This window comes from Oncorhynchus masou, chromosome 15, assembly GCF_036934945.1.
Source record: "Oncorhynchus masou masou isolate Uvic2021 chromosome 15, UVic_Omas_1.1, whole genome shotgun sequence".
Classification (NCBI taxonomy): Eukaryota; Metazoa; Chordata; class Actinopteri; order Salmoniformes; family Salmonidae; genus Oncorhynchus; species Oncorhynchus masou.
This window is the reverse complement of record NC_088226.1, coordinates 59,517,348-59,541,648: the sequence shown is the minus strand read 5'-3', so window position 1 is coordinate 59,541,648 and position 24,301 is coordinate 59,517,348. Positions and strand designations below refer to the sequence as shown.

Sequence of the window (24,301 nt, the reverse complement as noted above, 5' to 3'; positions counted from 1 at the left end):
ACACACACACACACACACACACACACACACACAACCCCTCCCCCCACTTCCTTACTAAGGGGCCCCTAACGCAAATAGGTCTTAGTCATGCAGTGAGTTCCTATAAACATAACAGCAGTAGATCAGTGTAATGGGGCTCCATCCTAGGGCCAGAGCAGACTCAGTCTAAGGCTTTGGACTTGGGGGAAGTGGGCTGTGTGTTTGGCAGGCTGACTGCGCTAGTTTTATACTGTATGGCTGGTTTGGTTGTTATGGACGTGGAGTGTGTCATGTAGTATGTACCTGTGTGCGTGTGTGTACGTGTGTACGTGTGTGCGCATGTGTGTGTGTGTGTGTGTGTGTGTGTGTGTGTGTGTGTGTGTGTGTGTGTGTGTGTGTGTGTGTGTGTGTGTGTGTGTGTGTGTGTGTGTGTGTGTGTGTGTGTGTGTGTGTGTGTGTGTGTGTGTGTGTGTGTGTGGAGAACACGTGGAAGTGCGCTAAGCTTCTCAGCTGGATTCCTAATCCAATACCAGGGCCAATCAAGAAAGTGTTTAACCATGTTAGCTCCCCCGTTAGCTTCCTGGGTCAGCCAAGACATGTTAACATCCAGGTGGAGTTGGATTGGAAGGGAGGAGGAGGAGAAAGAGATGGAGAAGAGGAGGAAGATGGTGGTACACAGAGCAGGGGGAGGAGAAGAAGCAGAGAAGGAGGAAGAGGGGGAGAAAAAAGGAGAGGAGGAGATGAGGGGGTACGCATAGGAGGAGAGAAGAGGAAGAGGAGGATGAGGAGAGGTGGAGACGGGTTGTGCATACAAATACTAGTGTGTGTGTGTGTGTACCCAAACACACAAATCCAAACATACACACTCACAAACTATGTATACACTCTATACACACTACGTGTACACACTAAACACACAGAATATTTAGTCTAGTCTATTCAGCCTTATCATGGTGCCTGGTTGTCTCTGTTTGTGAGATGTATATAGCATTAGGGGGCACAGTGAGGAGTGACAAGAGTTCATGAGTATCCTCCAGTGGGTTTTACCTGCCAGAAACATTCCTGGTTTCCCCAACGTATGGTCCAGTCTGGGGACAAGAAGGAGCACAAGACAGACACGTCAGGGAAAACTTTGGAAAACGCTTTGCAGCATTGGTTAGTGTTTTATGTCTGTGACAGAGAAGTGGAAGGAAAGAAATATAGATAAAGCAAGAGAGTGAAAGAAAGAGAGAGACGGACAGAGAGAGAGAGAGGGGAAGATGGAAAGAAAGAGAGGAAGAAGGAAAGATCGAAAGAGAGAGGAAGTTTACATACACTAAGGTTGGAGTCATTAAATCTTGTTTTTCAACCCCTCCACAAATGTATTGTTAACAAACTATAGTTTTGGCAAGTCGGTTAGGACATCTACTTTGTGCATGACACAAGTCATTTTTCCAACAATTGTTTACAGACAGATTATTTAACTTATAATTCACTGTATCACAATTCCAGTGGGTCAGAAGTTTACATACACTAAGTTGACTGTGGTTTTAAACAGCTTGGATAATTCCCAGGAAATGATGTCATGGCTTTAGAAGCTTCTGATAGGATAATTGACATCATTTGAGTCAATTGGAGGTGTACCTGTGGATGTATTTCAAGGCCTACCTTCAATCTCACTGCCTCTTTGCTTGACATCATGGGAAAATCAAACGAAATTAGCCAAGACCTCAGAAAAAAAATGTAAACCTCCACAAGTCTGGTTAATTCTTGAGAGCAATTTCCAAACGCCTAAAGGTACCATGTTCATCTGTACAAACAATAGCATAAACACCATGGGACCACGCAGCCATCATACCGCTCGTTCTGTTTTATGAAGCCTTATGAAGATGCTGGAGGAAACAGGTAGTATCTATATCCACAGCAAAACAAGCCCTATATCGACATAATCTGAAAGGCTGCTCAGCAAGGACGAAGCCACTGCTCAAAAACAGCCATAAAAAAGCCAGACTACTGTTTGCAACTGCACATGGGGACAAAGATCGTACTTTTTGGAGACTTGTCCTCTAGCCTGATGAAACAAAAATAGAACTGTTTGGGCATAATGACCATTGTTATGTTTGGAGGAAAAAGGTGGGTGGGGGGGGGGGGCTTGCAAGCCAAAGAACACCAACCCAACCATGCATGGGGGTGGCAGCATCATGTTGTGGGGGTGCTTTGCTGCAGGACGGACTGGTGCACTTCACAAAATAGATGGCATCATGAAAAGGATAATTATGTGGATATATTGAAGCAACATCTCAATACATCAGTCAGGAAGTTAACGCTTGGTCACAAATGGGTCTTCCAAATAGACAATGACCCCAAGCAGACTTCCAAAGTTGTGGCAAAATGGCTTAAGGACAACAATGTCAAGGTATTGGAGTGGCCATCACAAAGCCCTGACCTCAATCCTTTTGAAAATTTGTGGGCATAACTGAAAAAGCCTGAGCAAGCAAGGAGGCCTACAAACCTGACTCAGTTACACCAACTCTTTCAAGAGGAATGGGACAAAATTCACCAAACTTATTGTGGAAAGCTTGTAGAAGGCTACCCGAAACGGTTGACCCAAGTTAAACAATATAAAGGCAATGCTACCAAATACTAATTGAGTGTATGTAAACTTCTGACCCACTGGGAATGTGATGAAAGAAATAACAGCTGAAATAAATAATTCTCTCTACTATTATTCTGACATTTCACATTCTTAAAATAAAGTGGTGATCCTAACTGACCTAAGACAGTGAGTTTTTACTCTGATTAAATGTCAGGAATATTGAAAAACTGAGTTTAAATGTAGTTGGCTAAGGTGTATGTAAACTTCCGACTTCAACGATATGATTATTTACATACATGTTAGAATCACATTTGGGTATGTCTCTCAGTTTTCTCCTATCACAGCCATTCAACTCATCAACTGTTTTAAAGTCGCCATTGGCCTAATGGTGAAATCCCTGAGTGGTTTCCTTCCTCTCCGGCAACTGAGTTAAGAAGGATGCCTGTACATTTGTAGTGACTGGGTATGTTGATACACCATCCAAAGTGTAACTAATAACTCCACTATGCTCAAAGGGATATTCAATATTTTTTTTTACCCATCTACCAATAGGTGCCTTTATTTGTGAGGCATTGGAAAATCTCCCTGGTTTTGTGGTTGAATCTTTGTTTGAAATTCACTGCTTGACTGAGGGACCTTACAGATAATTGTATATGTGGGGTACATAGAGGAGGTAGTCATTCAAAAATAATTTTAAACGCTATTATTGCACACAGAGTGAGTTCATGCAACTTATGGGACTTGTTAAGCAAATCTCTACTCCTGAATTTATGTAGGCTTGCCATAACAAATGGGTTGAATAATTATTGACAAAATATTCAGCTATTAATTTTTTATTTATTTGTAAACATTTCTAAAAACCTAATTCCGTTTTGACATTATGGGTTATTGTGTGTAGGTCAGTAACACAAAATCTCAATTGAATCCATTTCAAATTCAGGCTGTAAGACAAGAACATGTGGGAAAAGTCAAGGGGTGTGAATACTTTCTGTAGGCACTGTATCCACTCTATAACAAGAAGTATGCATATATTCCTGCTTATCACGCCTACACTGACACTTTGTTTACTGTTATTATCACTTCTCCTGCAACCAGTCACTTTCTCCTAATCCCCCTCCTACATGTACTGTACATATCTACCTACTCCAGTATCCAGCACATTGTACATTTGGTATTGGTACTGACCCTGTATTTACTGTTTTCTTTATTATATCTATATATTTTGTATTAGTTATACTATTTTGATATTGATTACTACACTGTTGGGTTTTAGGTTTTATTTATTCACAACAAAGAACAGAAGTGAAAGACAGTACAGATAAAAAACTTGTAAAAACAGTGTGCAGGTGAGGTTGGAATCCCAAAAGGGCACTGTTGGGTGGAGCTGGCAAGTTAAGTGTTTCACTGTACTTGTGCATGTGACACTACCAACTTGAGAGAGTGTAATGCTTCTTTTTTCTACTTCTTCTTTTTTCAGGGAGTGAATACATTTAATTAATAAATTAACAAAACAAGAAACACAAACAGCGTACCGACAACTGGGGAAGAAACCAAAGGGAGGGACATATAAAGGGCAGGTAATCAAGAAGTTGAGGTGAGAGCCTGATGAGCCGGCTAAGACCTCCCGGTTGCCTCGGTCGAGGCCCGGGAACCTGTTCACAGCTGAGGCTTGCCAGGTTGTTCCGGCTCCAACACCTGGACCTGACATCACACCCAACACACATTCTGTAACGATGTTGCTGTTTTATGTCGGTGCGCTGTTCGTGTTTCTTGTTTTGTTCATTTATTAATTAAATGTATTCACTCCCTGAACTTGCTTCCCGACTTTCAGAGAGAGAGAAAGAGAAAGAGAGAGAGAGAGAGAGAGAGAGAGAGAGAGAGAGAGAGAGAGAGAGAGAGAGTAAATAAAAAGAAGAGAGTGAGTCAGTGGCCCACCTCCTCTGTAGCTCCTTAATGCGGACCATCATGGTGAGGTGTCCCTGGTTGTACTGCTCCATCACATCCCTCACGTCGTACGGTTTCCTCGCTTGCTGTGGAGTATGAATATTGTATTGTAGTAACATGCGCAACACACACAGCACATTGTCACCCATGGAAATCCCTAGGGAAACCCCTAGGCCAACACAGTGCTTTGTTATTGCAGTGTACATTGACGATGAGGAAGCCAAGGGAAGAGTGCTCGTTCAGTGGGGCTTTCACTTGTTGTTTTGCGTAAGGATGATGCTATCTTCTGACTAAGGCTGCATCGTCCCTGTGACGGCCCTGTGACGGCCCTAGTTTAGTTTTTACAGAAAAGCTAATCACCTACAAATAATTAAGTAATGAGACGATGGTTGAACGTGAAGACTGAAGCAATGGCCTGGGTTTGTTGGAGACTGTTGGAGACTACAACCACAGTCAGATCATAAATAGAGTTGTTGATGACTAAAGGCCATGCGAGGTCATTCTGTGGTAGGTGCTTAGTCTTCTGCAGCTGTGCAGTAAGAGACTCTAGCCACAGAGCCTGAGATGAACAGGGTTCCCATGATACTGAGGCTGAACTGACGACAGGACAGACACAGATGTGCAGGTGCAAGTTGCAGTCTCAAACATACACACGTACATTGTTAACGCACGCACTGCGTACATGCGCATGCACACACGCCTACATAAAACACATGCGCATGCATGCACACACGCGCACACAAACACACACACACCATTTCTGCAGCTGCACAACATGCCCTTGGGCTACCACTCCCCTTCCTGAGTAACCACAACACTCTCCAGAGCCTATTCTCTTTATTCTCCCTTCCTCCACCCCTTCTCCCCCACTCTCCTCCTCCCCTCCTCCCAGTCCCCTCTTCCACCCCCCCACTCTCATCCTCCCCTCCTCCCACAGTCCCCTCTTCCATCCTTCCACTCTCCTCCTCCTACCCTTCTCCTCCACTCTCCTCCTCCACCCTGTATTTTACCTGAAATTTCTGTCTGGCCACAAAGTACTTCATTCTCCGAAGTACTTTGATTGCAGATTTTTGGGCGTGAGACAACCTGAAAGACAAACAGACAAACAAAGTTCAATTGGTTCCACTGCAGAGAAGAGAGCTGGTAAGTAAGCATTTTATTGTACTTTGTTCAACACACTGTATCCTGTGCATACACTGTAGATTGTGGGGAGAAATCAAATTGAAAAAAAAAATCATAAACATATACAGTGGAGCAAAAAAGTATTTAGTCAGCCACCAATTGTGCAAGTTCTCCCACTTAAAACGATGAGAGAGGCCTGTAATTTTCATCATAGGTACACTTCAACTATGACAGACAAAATTGGAAAAAAATCCAGAAAATCACATTGTAGGATTTTTAATGAATTTATTTGCAAATTATGGTGGAAAATAAGTATTTGGTAACCTACAAACAAGCAAGATTTGTAACTTCTTCTTTATGAGGCTCCTCTGTCCTCCACTCGTTACCTGTATTAATGGCACTTGTTTGAACTTGTTATCAGTATAAAAGACACCTGTCCACAACCTCAAACAGTCACACTCCAAACTCCACTATGGCCAAGACCAAAGAGCTGTCAAAGGACACCAGAAACAAAATTGTAGACATCCACCAGGCTGAGAAGACTGAATCTGCAATAGGTAAGCAGCTTGGTTTGAAGAAATCAACTGTGGGAGCAATTATTAGGAAATGGAAGACATACAAGACCACTTATAATCTCCCTCAATCTGGGGCCTCATCCAAGATCTCACCCCGTGGGGTCAAAATGATCACAAGAACGGTGAGCAAAAATCCCAGAACCACACGGGTGGACCTAGTGAATGATCTGCAGAGAGCTGGGACCAAAGTAACAAAGCCTACCATCAGTAACACACTTTGCCGCCAGGGACTCAAATCCTGCAGTGCCAGACGTGTCCCCCTGCTTAATCCAGTACATGTCCAGGCCCGTCTGAAGTTTGCTAGAGAGCATTTGGATGATCCAGAAGAAGATTGGGAGAATGTCATATGGTCAGATGAAACCAAAATATAACTTTTTGGTAAAAACTCAACTCGTCGTGTTTGGAGGACAAAGAATGCTGAGTTGCATCCAAAGAACACCATACCTACTGTGAAGCATGGGGTGGAAACATCAAGCTTTGGGGCTGTTTTTCTGGAAAGGGACCAGGACGACTGATCCGTGTAAAGGAAAGAATGAATGGGGCCATGTATCGTGAGATTCTGAGTGAAAACCTCCTTCCATCAGCAAGGGCATTGAAGATGAAATGTGGCTGGGTCTTTCAGCATGACAATGATCCCAAACACACCGCCCGGGCAACAAAGTAAAAGTGCTTCGTAAGAAGCATTTCAAGGTCCTGGAGTGGCCTAGCCAGTCTCCAGATCTCAACCCCATAGAAAATCTTTGGAGGGAGTTGAAAGTCCGTGGTGCCCAGCAACAGCCCCAAAACATCACTGCTCTAGAGGAGATCTACATGAAGGAATGGACCAAAATACCAGCAATAGTGTGTGAAAACCTTCATTAAATTCATAGAACATCCTACAATGTGATTTTCTGGATTTTCTTTCCTAATTTTGTCTGTCATAGTTGAAGTGTACCTATGATGAAAATTACAGGCCTCTCTCATCTTTTTAAGTGGAAGAACTTGCACAATTGATGGCTGACTAAATACTTTTTTGCCCCACTGTATATGTTTATGATTTTTTTTTGTTAATTAAATTTACCAAAAATGATAGGATTAAATACAAATCAATATGTTGCTTAAAAATGTATATTTTATGAGGATAATCAGAGAGGAATGTTTTATTCTAAATTTGTATAATATTTTAATAAGTTATTGGAACAACTTGCCATTTGGCTCTGTTTTTAGAGGTTTGTGGGTAATTCAACATTTGCAGACTTTGAATCTTTACACAATGTTGTATACATGTTTGGAGAAAGATAATTATATGTCTTACCCTGGAAGTTACATATACTCAATAATATTGTGTGTTCCAGCCCACAAGGGGTTAAGCCTGCAGATGTTTCCCCATCTCAGTTGTATTCCTTATCAATGCAACCTGACTTGTTTTCTGCTCTGAAAACAGAACATTTGTACTTGCATGCTTCCAGCCATTCTAATTGGCTTGTAGACCTACTACATTCCTACCATGCAATGGCAAAACACATGTGGCCCTGAGGGCGAGGAGAGTCCCCCTCCCTACCACACGCACGCACAAACACACACGCACACACACACACACACACACACACACACACACACACACACACACACACACACACACACACACACACACACACACACACACACACACACACACACACACACACACACACACACACACACACACACACACACACACACACACACACACAAACCACACGATCCACCCTGTATAACTAAACAGGTTTATCATACTCATGGCTGTTGAACTCTGATGCACTTGTAATAAACAGTGTTCCTCTGTGAATTTCACCATATTAATAAAAACTGTGAATTAGTGTCCCTCTGTGAGTCTGGGGAGAACAAAACACAGCTTGTGTAATCTGAGTCACACACACACACACAAACACACACACACATGGAAAACACACACACACTCGCTCAACTCGCCTCATCTGTGTCAACAACCACCGCCACTAAACTAAACACCATAACAGCACACACTGAACATTAGCTATACAGGCACAGACACACGTCTTTCATCACACAAGGGTTTTGCACGATGTGTTGGTGTTCGCTTGGTTTCCCTGTTTAAGCTGAAAAGCATTACAAGATGCACACAGAATTGGTTTAAAAACAAAAATATGTTGTTGTGAGCCAAATGTGATGGTTGGGATGAAAGGGAAATACTTGGGCGGGTGTTTATGTGCGGTTCTACTGCTGACCACTTACAGGGTTCATGGGGGTCGTGGCTAGGGGACGACTACAGGGCAGTACAGGAGGTGGGGACCTGCTAGCTAAATCTGCAAATAGGCCCTTGGTGTCTATTCTAAAACCTGTCTGATTATTTTGGTCCATGTATAGAATGTGCCCTTTCCTTTTACAGTTTACCATTCATGTGGTGGGTTCATATTTCTGGACTGTTATTATATTCTCGTACTATGTTGTCTCTGTACTGTAGGTACTGTATGCTAGAACTGTAGCGTGACTGTGAGTAATGCTCATTCAGTGCAAACCCCTGTTCATGTTATTTCCAGCCGGGTATCTCTGTCTGTTGTTTCTCTATGACACTAGCTTTGCTGACAGATCAAAGAGAAAGAAATCAATTGAATGTGGATGTTTTTTTTCTATCTTAAGAACGAGAACTAAAATATCTGCTTTTACTTCATGTGTTTTAAACCGTGTGACCCTTCGCCTTCGGCCGTATCTTCCACATGAAAGGGGTCGTTAAGCCGCAGGATGCCGTTAGGAGTGCTTCTTGAGAGATGCCGGATTAAAGCTGAGCAATGCCACCGGATTGTTGAACAATCGACAACATTCTTAAGGAATTCGGAGAGGGGACACACATCGTAAAATACCACAGATATGAGTGATGGGCACAGGAACAAACGAGAGACAGAGGACGGAGTTGCATCCATCCAGAGATAACGGCACAACACTGTAGAGTCACAAAGTCTGGGGTTTAAAAGAATGTGCTCCCAAATCCCAAAAACATCCTCCCATAACTACAGCGCTAGAGAGAGAAAATGCGTATGTGAGTGAGTGAGTGAGTGAGTGAGTGAGTGAGTGAATGAGTGAGTGAGTGAGTGAGTGAGTGTGTGTGGTGCACTCTTTGCCGGGCTCTGAGTGTGACTGTGGTGAGAGATAAGGTCTTCTCCTCTGAAGTACTCCACAGCAAACTAATCACTCCATTCTGAAGGCAGCAGGCAGCTGCCCTTTGTAGGGGGAAAGGAAGGGGTTGGAGCGGTGTATGGGCAGGGGCGGACTTAGTGATTTGGAGACCCCAGGCAGAGGCGAGTCTCAGGCCCCCTCCCCACTCATGTTTATTTGACACAATCATAGCTACTGAATGAAGAGCTGCTCAGAGCCGGCTCATTAAATCAGGATTCCTATTTGACTCAGCTGTGCCTCCTTGCCCGTCCCACATTTCCTCATCTCCCAGCCCTTCTAATGTGAGTAGCCCCTATGCTTCACCCTCTTTTCCCCTGTCCTGCTACACAGTTTCTCCCTGCAGAAGGTCACTGAGTGGAGGTGCTAAAGGAGCTCCTTAATCTTGACCCCCAAAAGCCATCTGGGTCAGATGGTTAAAATCCTTTCTTCTTTAAGGTGGCTGCCTTTATCATCACCAAGTCTATCTCTGACCTTTATAGCCTGTCTCTCCTCTCTGGGGAGGTTCCCGGTGCTTGGAAGGCAGCCACGGCACCTCCGTTATTTAAAGGGGGAGATCAAGCTGATCCTAAATAGTATAGGCCAATTTCCATCTTGCCCTGTTCGTCAAAAGTGTTGGAAAAACTGGTCAATAATAAACTGACTGGCTTTCTTGATGTCTATAGCATTCTCTCTGGTATGCAATCTGATATCCATTCAGGTTATGGTGTGTCACTGCAACCTTAAAGGTCCTAAATTATGTCACCATTGCCCTTGATTATAAGCAATGTTGTGCTACTATTTTTATTGACTTCGCCAAAGGTTTTGATATGGTAGACCATTCCATTCTTGTGGGTCGGCTAAGGAGTATTGGTGTCTCTGAGGGGTCTTTGGCCTTGTTTGCTAACTACCTCTCTCAAAGAGTATAGTGTACTGGATCGAGCTGGAAAAAAAACACTCAAACTGGACAGCTTAATCTCCATCTCTACATTTAAAAACTCAATCATGGACACTCTTACTGACACTTGTGGCTGCTTCGAGTGATGTATTGTTGTCTCTACCTTTTCTCCCTTTGTGCTGTTGTCTGTGCCCAACAATGTTTGTACCAGGTTTGTGCTGCTACCATGTTGTGCTACTGCCACAGCCACTGCCATGGCCCCATCCTGCCTGGTGTCAATGGGACAGGCTAGTGGCAGAGTGTAATGGTGTGTGGAATGTTTTCCTAGCAACGTTTGAATGCCATACCTTGTAGAATCCATTCCTCAAAGAATTACGGAGGCAAAGGGGAGTCCAACCTTGATACTGTCGCCAAGCTAACTAAAAAGCAGCCTTCCCAAGAGAGGATGGCTTTCACTTCAGCAGTGATGAATTCATGAACTTCTTTGATGAAAACATCATGATCATTAGAAAGCAAATTACGGACTCCTCCTTGAATCTGTGTATTTCTCCAAAACTCAGTTGTCCTAAGTCTGCACAACACTGCCAGGACCTGGGATCAATGTAAACACTCAAGTTGTTTAATTCCATATCTCTTGACACATTCATAAAAATAGTAATGGTCTCTAAACCTTCAAGCTGCATACTGGATCCTATTCCAACTAAATTACTGAAACAGCTGCTTCCTGTGCTTTGCCCTCCTATGTTGAACATAATAAACGGCTCCCTATCCACCAGATGAGTACCAAACTCACTAAAAGTGGCAGTAATAAAGCCTCTCTTGAAAAAGCCAAACCTTGACCCAGAAAATGTTAAAAAACTATTGGCCTATATCAAATCTCCTTTTCCTCTCAATTTTTTGGGGGAAAAAGCTGTTGCGCAACAACTCACGTGTCTTCCTGAAGACAAACAAGTTATATGAAAATCTTTAGACTTTTTTTAGACCCCATCATAGCACTGAGACTGCACTCGTGAAGGTGGTAAATGACCTTTTAATGGTGTCACACCAAGGCTCTACAACTGTCCTCCTAGACCTTAGTGCTGCTTTTGACACCATCGATCACCACATTCATTTGGAGAGATTGGAAACCCTAATTGGTCTACACAGACAAGTTCTGGCCTGTTTTAGATCTTATTTGTCGGAAAGATATCAGTTTGTCTCTGTGGATGGTTTGTTTTTCGACAAATCAATTGTAAGTTTCGGTGTTCCTCAAGGTTGAGTTTTAGGACCACTATTGTTTTCACTATATATTTTACCTCTTGGTTATGTCATTTGGAAACATAATGTTAATTTTCACTGCTATGCGGACGATACACAGCTGTACATTTGGATGAAACACGGTGAAGCCTGAAAAATTGCCCTTTCTGGAAGCCTGTGTTTCAGACATAAGGAAGTGGATGGCGGCACTTTTAAACTCGGACAAAACAGAGATTCAGTTCTAATGTAGGTGCCAAGAAACAATGAGATCTTCTGTTGGATCTGACAATTAATCTTAATCTCAAATAAAACAGTGAAGGACCTCGGCATTACTCTGGATCCTGATCTCTTTTTTGACAACATATCAAGAATATTTCAAGGACAGATTTTTTCCAACTTCGTAAGATTGCAAAAATCTTTAACTTTTGGTCCAAAAATGATGCAGAAAGGCTAATCCATTATTTGGTCAATTCTAGACTAGACTACTGCAATGCTCTACTTTCCGGCTACCTGGATAAAGTACTAAATAAACTTCAGTTAGCGCCAGACAAGGCTGCTAGAATTTTGACAAGAATCAAAATAATCTATCATATTACTCCAGTGCTAGCCTCTCTACCCTGGCTTCATGTTAAGGCTAGGGCTGAGTTCAAGGTTTAACTGCTAAACCTACAAAGCATTACATGGGCTTGCTCCTACCTACAGTGCCTTGCGAAAGTATTCGGCCCCCTTGAACTTTGCAACCTTTTGCCACATTTCAGGCTTCAAACATAAAGATATAAAACTGTATTTTTTGTGAAGAATCAACAACAAGTGGGACACAATCATGAAGTGGAACGACATTTATTGGATATTTCAAACTTTTTAACAATTCAAAAACTGAAAAATTGGGCTTGCAAAATTATTCAGCCCCTTTACTTTCAGTGCAGCAAACTCTCTCCAGAGGTTCAGTGAGGATCTCTGAATGATCCAATGTTGACCTAAATGACTAATGATGATCAATACAATCCACCTGTGTGTAATCAAGTCTCCGTATAAATGCACCTGCATTGTGATAGTCTCAGAGGTCCGTTAAAAGCGCAGAGAGCATCATGAAGAACAAGGAACACACCAGGCAGGTCCGAGATACTGTTGTGAAGAAGTTTAAAGCCGGATTTGGATACAAAAAGATTTCCCAAGCTTTAAAACATCCCAAGGAGCACTGTGCAAGCGATAATAATTTAGCACGCCCAATTTTTCAGCACGTACGCTACGGTCGCAAGATGCAGGCCTCATTATTGTCCCTAGAATTTATAAGCAAACAGCTGGAGGCAGGGCTTTCTCCTATAGAGCTCAATTTTTATAGAATGGTCTGCCTATCCATGTGAGAGACGCAGACACTGTCTTGAACTTTTACTCTTTATTGAAGACTCATTTCTTCAGTAGGTCCTATGATTGACCTACCCTTGCTGTCTCTGCCTGGTCGGTTCCTCTGACCTTATTACGGGGGCTGAGTCACTGGCTTACTAGTACTCTTCCATGACATTCCTAGGAGGGGGGGGGGGCGTCACTTGAGTGGGTTGAGTCACTGACGTGATCCTCCTGTCTGGGTTGGCGCCCCCTCGGGTTTGTGTCATGGGGGAGATCTTCGCATTATCAGCAACCATCACTCCTGTGTTCCAATTGCACGTTGTGTTAGCTAATCCTGGTTTATAATTTGAAAAGGCTAATTGATCATTAGAAAACCCTTTTGCAATTATGTTAGCACAGCTGAAAACGGTTGTCATGATTACAGAAGCAATCAAACTGACCTTCTTTAGACTAGTTGAGTATCTGGAGCATCAGCATTTGTGGGTTCGATTACAGGCTCAAAATGGACAGAAACAAATAACTTTCTTCTGAAACTTGTCAGCCTATTCTTGTTCTGAGACATTAAGGCTATTCCATGCAAGAAATTGCCAAGAAACTGAAGATCTCGTACAACGCTGTGTACTACTCCCTTCACAGAACAGCGCAAACCGGTTCTAACCCGAATAGAAAGAGGAATGGGAGGCCCCAGTGCACAACTGAGTAAGAGGACAAGTACATTAGAGTGTCGAGTTTGAGAAACAGACGCATCACAAGTCCTCAACTGGCAGCTTCATTAAATAGTACCCACAAAACACCAGTTTCAACATCAACAGTGAAGAGGCGACTCCGGGATGCTGGAGCAACCTTCACTGGGGACGGGGGAAGCATGTCCCCCCCACATTCTGAAATTGCATTCTTGCATTCCCAAGTTTTATTATTGGAATGTCGGACGCCTCCAAGTGGTCGGGTAGGCTGTTTGGAGTGTTTATCTGACTAAAATATATACAGTACCAGTCAAAAGTTTTTATTTTACATTTTTTTATTTTTTTACTATATAATTTGTACTATTTTCCCCAATGTATAATAGTGAAGACATCAAAACTATGAAATAACACATATGGAATCATGTAATAACCAAAAAGGTGTATAGCAAATCAAAAAGTAGCCACCGTTTGCCTCGATGGCAGCGTTGAACACTCTTGGAATTCTCTCAACCAGCTTCACTTGGAATGCTTTTTCCAACAGTCTTAAAGGAGTTCCCACCTATGCTGAGCACTTGTTGGCTGCTTTCCCTTCACACGGCGGTCCAACTTATCACAAACCATCTTAATTGGGTTGAGGTCAGGTGATTGTGGAGGCCAGGTCATCTGATGCAGCATTACTCTCCTTCTTGGTCAAATAGCCCAAACACAGCCCGGAGGTGTATTGGGTCATTGTCCTGTTGAAAAACAAATGATAGTCCCACTAAGTTCAAACCAGATGGGAAGGCTGCAGAATGCTGTGGTAGCCTTGCTGGTTAAGTGTGCCTTGAATTCTAAATAAATCAGACAGTGTCACCAGTAAAGCACCCAGTAAAGCACCCCTACATCATCACATCTCCTCCTCCATGCTTCACTGTGGGAACTACACATGAAGAGATCATCCGTTTACCTACTCTGCGTCTCACAAAGACACTGCGGTTAGAACCAAAAACCTCAAATTTGGACTCATCAGACCAAAGGACAGATTTCCACGGATCGAATGTCCATTGCTCGTGTTTATTGGTCCTCTTCTTCTTAATGATGTCCTTTACTAGCGGTTTTCTTTGCAGCAATTTGACCATGAAGGCCTGATTCATGCAGTCTCCTCTGAACAGTTGATGTTGACATGTGTCTGTTACTTGAATTCCATGAACCATTTATTTGGGGGCTGGTAACTCTAATAACTCTGGGTCTTCCTTTCCTGTGGCCGTCCTCATGAGAGCCGGTTTCATCATAGCACATGATGGTTCTTGACATCATTTGAGTCAACTGGAGGTGGACCTGTGGATGTATTTCAAGGCCTACCTTCAAACTCAGTGCCTCTTTGGTTGACATCATGGGAAAATCAAAAGAAATCACGCAGCCGTCATATCGCTCAGGAAGGAGACACATTCTGTCTCCTAGAGATGAACATACTTTGGTGCGAAAAGTGCAAATCAATCCCAGAACAACAGAAAAGGACCTTGTGAAGATGCTGGAGGAAACAGGTATAAAAGTATCTATATCCACACCAAAACAAGTCCTATATCGACATAACCAAGGAAGAAGCCACTGCTCCAAAACCGCCATAAAAAAGCCAGGCTACGGTTTGCAACTGCACATGGGGACAAAGATCGTACTTTTTGGAGAAATGTCCGCTGGTCTGATGAAACAAAAATAGAACTGTTTGGCCGTAATGACCATTGTTATGTTGGGAGGAAAAAGGGGAGGCTTGCAAGCCGAAGAAATAAAAGCTCAAATAAATCATTATCTCTATTATTCTGACATTTCACATTCTTAAATTTTTTACTTGGATTAAATGTCAGGAATTGTGAAAAACAGAGTTTAAATGTATTTGGCTAAGGTGTATGTAAACTTCCGACTTCAATTGTATACATATTTTTTTATGGCTTTCTCAACCATTCTAGCACAGATACAAACTCCAACCATGTTCATATGGCTAATAAGAAAATATTTAATTAGCATCACAAAGGGAGTGAAATGCATCAGAAAGTAGTGGAAATATCATCAGGTAATAATTGTGTGTGTCGAAAAAAATATCTGCATTTTTTTCAATTGCGGTTCCGTCACAGTCTTTTCTAACGTGTCCTGTGGCTTGTGAGCGTCGTACAGGGAAATAGAAGACACACAAGTGTTCCTGAAAGTCTTAGTCTAATAGACCCAACCATTCAAAAGCTACAACCAAGTATGGAGAAACAAAACTGAAACGGCTCTATTTGTCAAAACCAGAGACGGTCACAACCGCTAAATATCGCACACTGGAAAAAGTCAAGAAAACATAGAAATGAGGTATTATTAAACAAAATTATGCCAAGTTCCCAAGGCCCCTAGTGATGTGAGGCCCCAGGCAATTGCCTGAGTTGCCTAATGGTAAGTCTGCCATTGTGTATGGGGGGATGCATGCGGAGAGAAGTCTTGTTGTGATTGCTGCATCCTGGCCCTATAGCTGGCTAGCTGGTGCTCTGTGAAGAAGCACACACTCCCGCTTTTGTGGAGTCAACCAGACGATTTGAAGACTTCATTAGAGGGTAGGGACAACAAGTCAGTCTGAAGACTTCATTATAGGGTAGGGACAACAAGTCAGTCTGAAGACTTCATTAGAGGGTAGGGTCAACAAGTCAGTCTGAAGACTTCATTATAGGGTAGGGTCAACAAGTCAGTCTGAAGACTTCATTAGAGGGTAGGGACAACCAGTCAGTCTGAAGACTTCATTAGAGGGTAGGGACAACAAGTCAGTCTGAAGACTTCATTATAGGGTAGGGTCAACAAGTCAGTCTGAAGACTTCATTAGAGGGTAGGGACAACCAGTCAGTCTGAAGACTTCATTAGAGGGTAGGGACAACCAGTCAGTCTGAAGACTTCATTAGAGGGTAGGGACAACAAGTCAGTCTGAAGACTTCATTATAGGGTAGGGACAACAAGTCAGTCTGAAGACTTCATTAGAGGGTAGGGACAACAAGTCAGTCTGAAGACTTCATTAGAGGGTAGGGACAACAAGTCAGTCTGAAGACTTCATTAGAGGGTAGGGACAACAAGTCAGTCTGAAGACTTCATTAGAGGGTAGGGACAACAAGTCAGTCTGAAGACTTCCTTACAGGGTAGGGACAACAAGTCAGTCTGAAGACTTCATTATAGGGTAGGGACAACAAGTCAGTCTGAAGACTTCATTATAGGGTAGGGTCAACAAGTCAGTCTAAAGACTTCATTAGAGGGTAGGGACAACAAGTCAGTCTGAAGACTTCATTATAGGGTAGGGACAACAAGTCAGTCTGAAGACTTCATTAGAGGGTAGGGACAACAAGTCAGTCTGAAGACTTCCTTACAGGGTAGGGACAACAAGTCAGTCTGAAGACTTCATTATAGGGTAGGGACAAGTCAGTCTGAAGACTTCATTAGAGGGTAGGGACAACAAGTCAGTCTGAAGACTTCATTATAGGGTAGGGACAAGTCAGTCTGAAGACTTCATTAGAGGGTAGGGACAACAAGTCAGTCTGAAGACTTCATTAGAGGGTAGGGACAACCAGTCAGTCTGAAGACTTCATTATAGGGTGGGGACAACAAGTCAGTCTGAAGACTTCATTAGAGGGTAGGGACAACAAGTCAGTCTGAAGACTTCATTATAGGGTAGGGAAAACCAGTCAGTCTGAAGACTTCATTAGAGGGTAGGGACAACAAGTCAGTCTGAAGAATTCATTAGAGGATAGGGACAACAAGTCAGTCTGAAGACTTCCTTACAGGGTAGGGACAACAAGTCAGCCTGAAGACGTCATTAGAGGGTAGGGACAACAAGTCAGTCTGAAGACTTCATTAGAGGGTAGGGACAACAAGTCAGTCTGAAGACTTCCTTAGAGGGTAGGGACAACAAGTCAGTCTGAAGACTTCATTACAGGGTAGGGACAACAAGTCAGTCTGAAGACTTCCTTACAGGGTAGGGACAACAAGTCAGTCTGAAGACTTCATTAGAGGGTAGGGACAACAAGTCAGTCTGAAGACTTCCTTACAGGGTAGGGACAACAAGTCAGTCTGAAGACTTCCTTACAGGGTAGGGACAACAAGTCAGTCTGAAGACTTCATTAGAGGGTAGGGACAACAAGTCAGTCTGAAGACATCCTTACAGGGTAGGGACAACAAGTCAGTCTGAAGACTTCATTAGAGGGTAGGGACAACCAGTCAGTCTGAAGACTTCATTATAGGGTAGGGACAACCAGTCAGTCTGAAGACTTCATTAGAGGGTAGGGACAACCAGTCAGTCTGAAGACTTCATTATAGGGTAGGGACAACCAGTCAGTCTGAAGACTTCATTAGAGGGTAGGGACAACCAGTCAGTCTGAAGACTTCATTAGAGGGTAGGGACAACCAGTCAGTCTGAAGACTTCATTAGAGGGTAGGGACAACCAGTCAGTCTGAAGACTTCATTATAGGGTAGGGACAACCAGTCAGTCTGAAGACTTCATTAGAGGGTAGGGACAACCAGTCAGTCTGAAGACTTCATTAGAGGGTAGGGACAACCAGTCAGTCTGAAGACGTCATTTCAGGGTAGGGACAACAAACCGGTCTGAAGACTTCATTACAGGGTAGGGACAACAAACCGGACTGAAGACTTCGTTAGAGTGTGGGGACAAAAGGACTTAACAGATAATACACTGACAGGGGCCATAAAACATATGGATGAGAGCAGACTGCAGGGAACTGCTTTTTCCTGCCTCAGACCTGGGCCTATATGAGGAAATGCCCACGAACAATACCAAACAAAACGCTGAGGCAGTTGTTTTCCCTTTCTTCCCCCCCTTCTTCCCAAGTGTAAGGAGGATGTGTTTTTGCGCTGACGTTGGAGATTGAACATAATTGGGAAAGAAAACACATGTAGGAAACAGAAAACATGTGCAGTTTCCCCCTCTCGTCGCAAATGCACACACATGTTCTGCGAGTAACCATGATAAAAGAATAACATATTTTACATAACTTAAAAGCTGGCCAGCCCCAGATGGGGCGCTCAACCACATTTGGCGCGAAAGGAACCTTTACAATGTCAGGTTTCCCACATGTTTCTCTCTCTCTGGTTGATGACTCACAACACTTGCTGCTAGAGTCACATTCTTCTTCTCCTCTCCTCTTATAACTTTTATTTTATTCATCCCTCTTCTTGCCAGACCAGAGAATTTGCCAGACAACACAGTGCAAGACTTTAATCTCCCACACACAAACTTCAATATTGTTTTGATTGTCCCGTGCCGTATGATTTCAGGGCCAAGAGGGAAGGTTGTTTTCTCCAGTGAATACCCAGGCTAAACACTGCCACAGTCCTCTACAGACTCACCATTCTTAACCAGGGCCATTGTGGTCAATTCAATTGGGTACAATGTTGAGGATAAATTAGTTGGTGTGGTCCTTCGAAATCCTGGACAGATTATAGCCACATGCCCTCCATTGAAACTTGGTAGTTTCTCTCTTAATAAAGCTTTTTTGATAGCTTTTTTCAGGTGGTTACTTTAGAAACTTCAGAGTTGTCAATGGCAACTTTCCTCTCTGCTATTCATTGGCTGGAGCCAGTCTAATATCCTGTCTGTGCTTCCCAGGAGCAGACAATGTAATAACGTCTGGGGACAGAGTCCACCAGGGGAAGAGTCTAGAGACGATGGTCAGAGCTCAGCAAGAGCACAGGCCTGTGGTCCAAGATCAGCTTTAGGAGGGGTCTTTGTTCAGTGCAAGAGAAACAGACACCCACAGTCTTTCTGTATCAAATCAGAAAAGACACAACTTAACACTTGAAATGTGAGAGGGGTTTAATTTGCAGGGATCCAGTAACGGCCTTTCATGTGAAATTTAGTTGGTGTGTTGTTGAATCATCAGAGAGACAGGGAGAATGTCGGCATGCATGCAGCATTACTATGAGCCCATCCAACCCAGCCAGACTGGGAGTCTGTCTCTAGTCTCTCTCTAGCCTGCTGTGTATAGTAACTGGTGCCGTGTGTCTCTACCCACTGGGCACAAACTGGATGAATCAAAGTAGTTTCCACTTAATTTCAACAACAAAAAAATGTACACTACTGTTCAAAGGTTTGGGGTCACTTGGAAATGTCCTTGTTTTTTAAAGAAAATCACATTTGTTGTCCATTAAAATAACATGAAATTGATCAGAAATACGGTGTAGACATTGTTAATGTTTTAAATGACTATTGTCGCTTGAAACAGCTGATTTTTAATGGAATATCTGTCACGCCTTGGTCTTAGTATTTTGTGTTTTAGTTAATTAGTTGGTCAGGCCAGGGTGTGACATGGGTTTATTGTTTGTTGTAATTCTTAGTGGGGTTTTTTAGTTATTGGGATTGTGGCTGATTAGGGGTGTGTGTTGCATAGGTTTGGCTGCCTGAGGCGGTTCTCAATCAGAGTCAGGTGATTCTCGTTGTCTCTGATTGGGAACCGTATTTAGGTAGCCTGGGTTTCACTTTGTATTTCGTGGGTGATTGTTCCTGTCTCTGTGTTAGTGTTCACCAGACAGGCTGTATAGGTTTTTCACGTTCCGTTTGTTGTTTTTGTTATTTCATGTATTGTCATTTGTTCTATTAAAAACATGAGTAACCAACACGCTGCATTTCGGTCCGACTCTCTTTCGACAAACGAAGAACGCCGTTACAATATCTACATCGGCGTACAGAGGCCCATTATCAGCAACCATCACTCCTATGTTCCAGTGGCACGTTGTGTTAGCTAATCCAAGTTTATAATTTGAAAAGGCTAATTGATCATTAGAAAACCCTTTTGCAATTATGTTAGCACAACTGAAAACTGTTGTTCTGATTACAGAAGCAAGTCAATTGGCCTTCTTTAGACAAGTTTAGTATCTGGAGCATCAGCATTGGTGGGTTCGATTACAGGCTCAAAATGGCCAGAAACAAATATCTTTATTCCGAAACTCCTCAGTCTATTCTTGTTCTGAGAAATGAAAGCTATTCCATGCAAGAAATTGCCAAGAAACTGAAGATCTCGTACAACGCTGTGTACTTCTCCCTTCACAGAACAGCGCAAACTGGTTCTAACCAGAATAGAAAGAGGAGTGGGAGGCCCCGGTGCACAAATGAGCAAAATGACAAGTACATTAGAGTGTCTAGTTTGAGAAAGGCGCCTCACAAGTCTTCAACTGGCAGCTTCATTAAATAGTACCCGCAAAACACCAGTCTCAACGTCAACAGTGAAGAGGCGACTCTGGGATGCTGGCCTTCGAGGCAGAGCTGCAAAGAAAAAGCCATATCTCAGACTGGACAATAAAATTTTAAGATTAAGAAGGGCAAAAGAACACAGACTGGACAGAGGAAGATTGGAAAAACGTGTTATGGACAGACAAATCTACGTTTCAGGTGTTTGGATCACAAAGAAGAACATTTGTGTATAGAGTGTTACTGGTGCTGTGTATAGATAATTACTGGTGCTGTGTATAGACAGTTACTGGTGCTGTGTATAGATAGTTACTGGTGCTGTGTATAGACAGTTACTGGTGCTGTGTATAGACAGTTACTGGTGCTGTGTATAGATAGTTACTGGTGCTGTGTATAGATAGTTACTGGTGCTGTGTGTAGATAGTTGCTGGTGCTGTGTGTAGATAGTTACTGGTGGTGTGTGTAGATAGATACTGCTGCTGTGTGTAGATAGTTACTGGTGGTGTGTGTAGATAGATACTGCTGCTGTGTGTAGATAGTTACTGGTGTTGTGTGTTGATAGGCCTTGATCACACAGTGTTTGAGATGGTTGAAACAATAGAGTACTGCGCTCAGCGTGGCCCGGCCTGGCAATGAGCATGTAAACACATGAAAGCCTGTGTGTTTAATAGCAGAAATGGGCAGTGGTGTAAAGCACTTATGTAAAAATACTTTCAAGTACTAATTAAGTTGTTTTGGGGGTTATTTGTACCTTACTTTACTATTTATATTTTTGACCACTTTTACTTCTTCTTCATTACATTACTGAAGAAATGTTATTACTTTTTACTACATTCATTTTCCCTGACACCCAAAAATACTTCGAATGCTAAGCAGGACAGGAAAATGGTCCAATTCTCACACCTATCAAGTGAACATCCCTGGTCATCTTTACTGCCTATGATCTGGAGGACTCAAACTAAAGTGTTGGAGTGTGCACCTGGCTATCCATAAATATACAAAAACAAGAAAATCGTGCAGTCTGGTTTGCTCTATATATACGGAATGTGAAATGATTTATAATTGTACTTTTACTTTTGATACTTAAGTATATTTTAGCAATTACATTTACTTTTGATACTTAAATATATTTAAAACCAAATACTTTTAGACTTTTACTTAAGTAGTATTTTACTGGGTGACTCACTTTTACTTGAGTCATTTTCTATTAAGGTATCTTTACTTTTCTCAAGTATGACAATTGGATACTCTCTACACGACTGGAAATGGGGAACCGTGGGAAATGGGGAACCGTGGGAAATGGGGAACCGTGGGAAATGGGGAACCGTGGGAAATGGGGAACCGTGGGAAATGGGGAACCGTGGGAAATGGGGAACCGTGGGGAACGAAGTCTGCCACATCTGTCACACATTTCTGTCTTCCAGAAACACTGGGGTGATAGAGTACTCTCTCTCTCTCTCTCTCTGTTTCTCACTCTCTCTATACTACACACAAATCAAATCAAATAACATGTTATTGGTCACACGAGCCAAATACAATAGGTGTAGACTTTACGGTGAAATGTGTAACAGATACCCATTCCCAACAATGCAGAATTTAAAAAAGGAAGACAAATATTTGCTAAATAAAAAGGTAATAGTAACACAATAAAAACAACAACAGGCTACATACAAGGAGTATCAATACCAAGTCAATGTGCTGGGGTACAAGGAATAGAGGTAATTGAGGCAATACAATATGTACATGTAGGTAGGGGTAATAGTGACTAGGCAAACAGGATAGATAATAAACAGAGTAGCAGAAACGTGTGTGAAGAGTGTCCATGCGTGAGTGTGTGGGTAGAGTCTAGTGAGTGTGCATTAGTGCTGAATGATTAGTGGTTTTTGAGGTCGGTTCAGTTTCGGTTTATTTTTAAATCACGGTTTTCAATTTCGGGTTTCAAGCTTTTTAATGGAAATTCCAAAGCCAAAAAGAGTGAGCATTCAATTGCCAAAACATTGAAAATGTTCCATTGTCTCTGTCAGGTCCACATTGGCATCTAATGAAAAATGGAAAAGTACTACGAAATAATAAAATATTTCAGTTGTGTGTTTTACTTAGTTCTTATTTGATGACTTTATTATTTTATTTGATTAAAGTAATCATCTCATCTCTGCTCAGGCAGTAGCAGTCAGCCAGCCAGGCCATCTAACATTATTTTCTCCTCATACTGTACTGTCTTTAGTCATCCGGTTTAGCTAAGCTGTCCTGCCTAAGTATGCTGCAGAGCTGTCTGACAAACAAATGTCATTAGTTCTTCCAAGTAGATAAGGCAAACTTTCACAAACTGTCTCTGTCCCGCTTGTCCTTGTGTTGTGTAAATTCCTCTCTCATGCGGTCTGTGTGTATCTAACCTAACGTAGCAGGCGTAAAAATGTATCCGTCCAGAGATCTGTATATAATTATGAGATGCTCATGTCTCCGCCCTAGCAATGGGAGTCATTGTCGCAAAGGCGGGGAGGCAGGAGACAATTTCAGGTCCAAAATAAGCCCATAGACATTGGGCTTATTTTGAACAGATTTTGGCAAGAGTGAAACCTTTCGCTTCGCCTCTTCCTCTCTGATCCATCTCCATCCGAAACAGAAAAAAATGGCGCAGTGGATTATGGGATTGTAGTTAATTACCATGTTTCTGAGCTGAACTGAGTTGAATATTTGCTTAATGAAAACTACAACTCCCTTCAGCCCAGCATCCCACATAGTTCTTGACTTGATTTCTGTTGTGAATGATTTGATTTCTCTATAGAGAAACTGCGTGTTGCCGTCACAAAAAAAACCTAAATAGAATTCAAGTAATTGAACCGACATCAGTCAATTAGTTGTTTAATAAAAATACGATAGTTGGTTAATCACTCAACACTACTGCCCATAGAGCCAGTGCAAGGAAGCCATGCGGTAGCAGAGAGAACAGTCCTTGACTTGGGTGGCTGGAGTCTTTGACAATTTTTAGGGCCTTCCTCTGACACCGCTAGGTATAGAGGTCCTGGATGGCAGGGAGTTCATACACACTACCCTCTGTCGCGCCCTGCGGTCGGATGCCGAGCAGTTGCCATAACAAGTGGTGATGCAGCCAGTCAAGATGCTCTCAATGGTGCAGCTTTCGAACTTATTGAGGACGTGAGGGCCCATGCCAAATCATTTCAGCCGCCTGAGTGGGAAGAAGTGTTGTTGTGCCCTCTTCATGACTGTGTTGGTGTGTTTGGACCATGATAGGTCCTTAATGATGTTGGACACCGAGGAACTTGAAGCTCTTGACCCGCTCCACTACAGTGCGGTCAATGTGAATGGGGGCGTATTCGGCCCTTGTTTCCAGTAGTCAACAATAGGCTCTTTTGTCTTCAATATACACACAGAAACATAAACACAGAAATATACACACTTAAATACACACATATAAATATACACATAAATATACACACAGAACCACATGCTCGCATCATATTATTATGTACACTCTCACAATTAAACACCACATTGTACACACTTGCACACACACACCACACACAAACATACACACAAGGGTGATTCTCATGAAACAACTGAAACTAAGTCTGTTATCTATTCAG

General features: G+C 42.6%; 1 protein-coding gene across 1 annotated transcript in view; it reads right to left on the bottom strand.

Annotated features, from left to right (window-relative positions):
* The window catches only part of LOC135556560 (potassium voltage-gated channel subfamily KQT member 1-like), a 311,677-nt gene that overhangs the window by 92,602 nt on the left and 194,774 nt on the right, over positions 1-24,301 (bottom strand). Inside the window, exons 15-17 of the mRNA XM_064989862.1 lie at positions 5,509-5,584; positions 4,490-4,584; positions 1,027-1,067 (exon numbers count right to left, since the gene is read on the bottom strand). Of these exons, the coding sequence (XP_064845934.1) occupies positions 1,027-1,067; positions 4,490-4,584; positions 5,509-5,584 (212 nt within the window). The remainder of the gene's footprint in view (positions 1-1,026; positions 1,068-4,489; positions 4,585-5,508; positions 5,585-24,301) is intronic.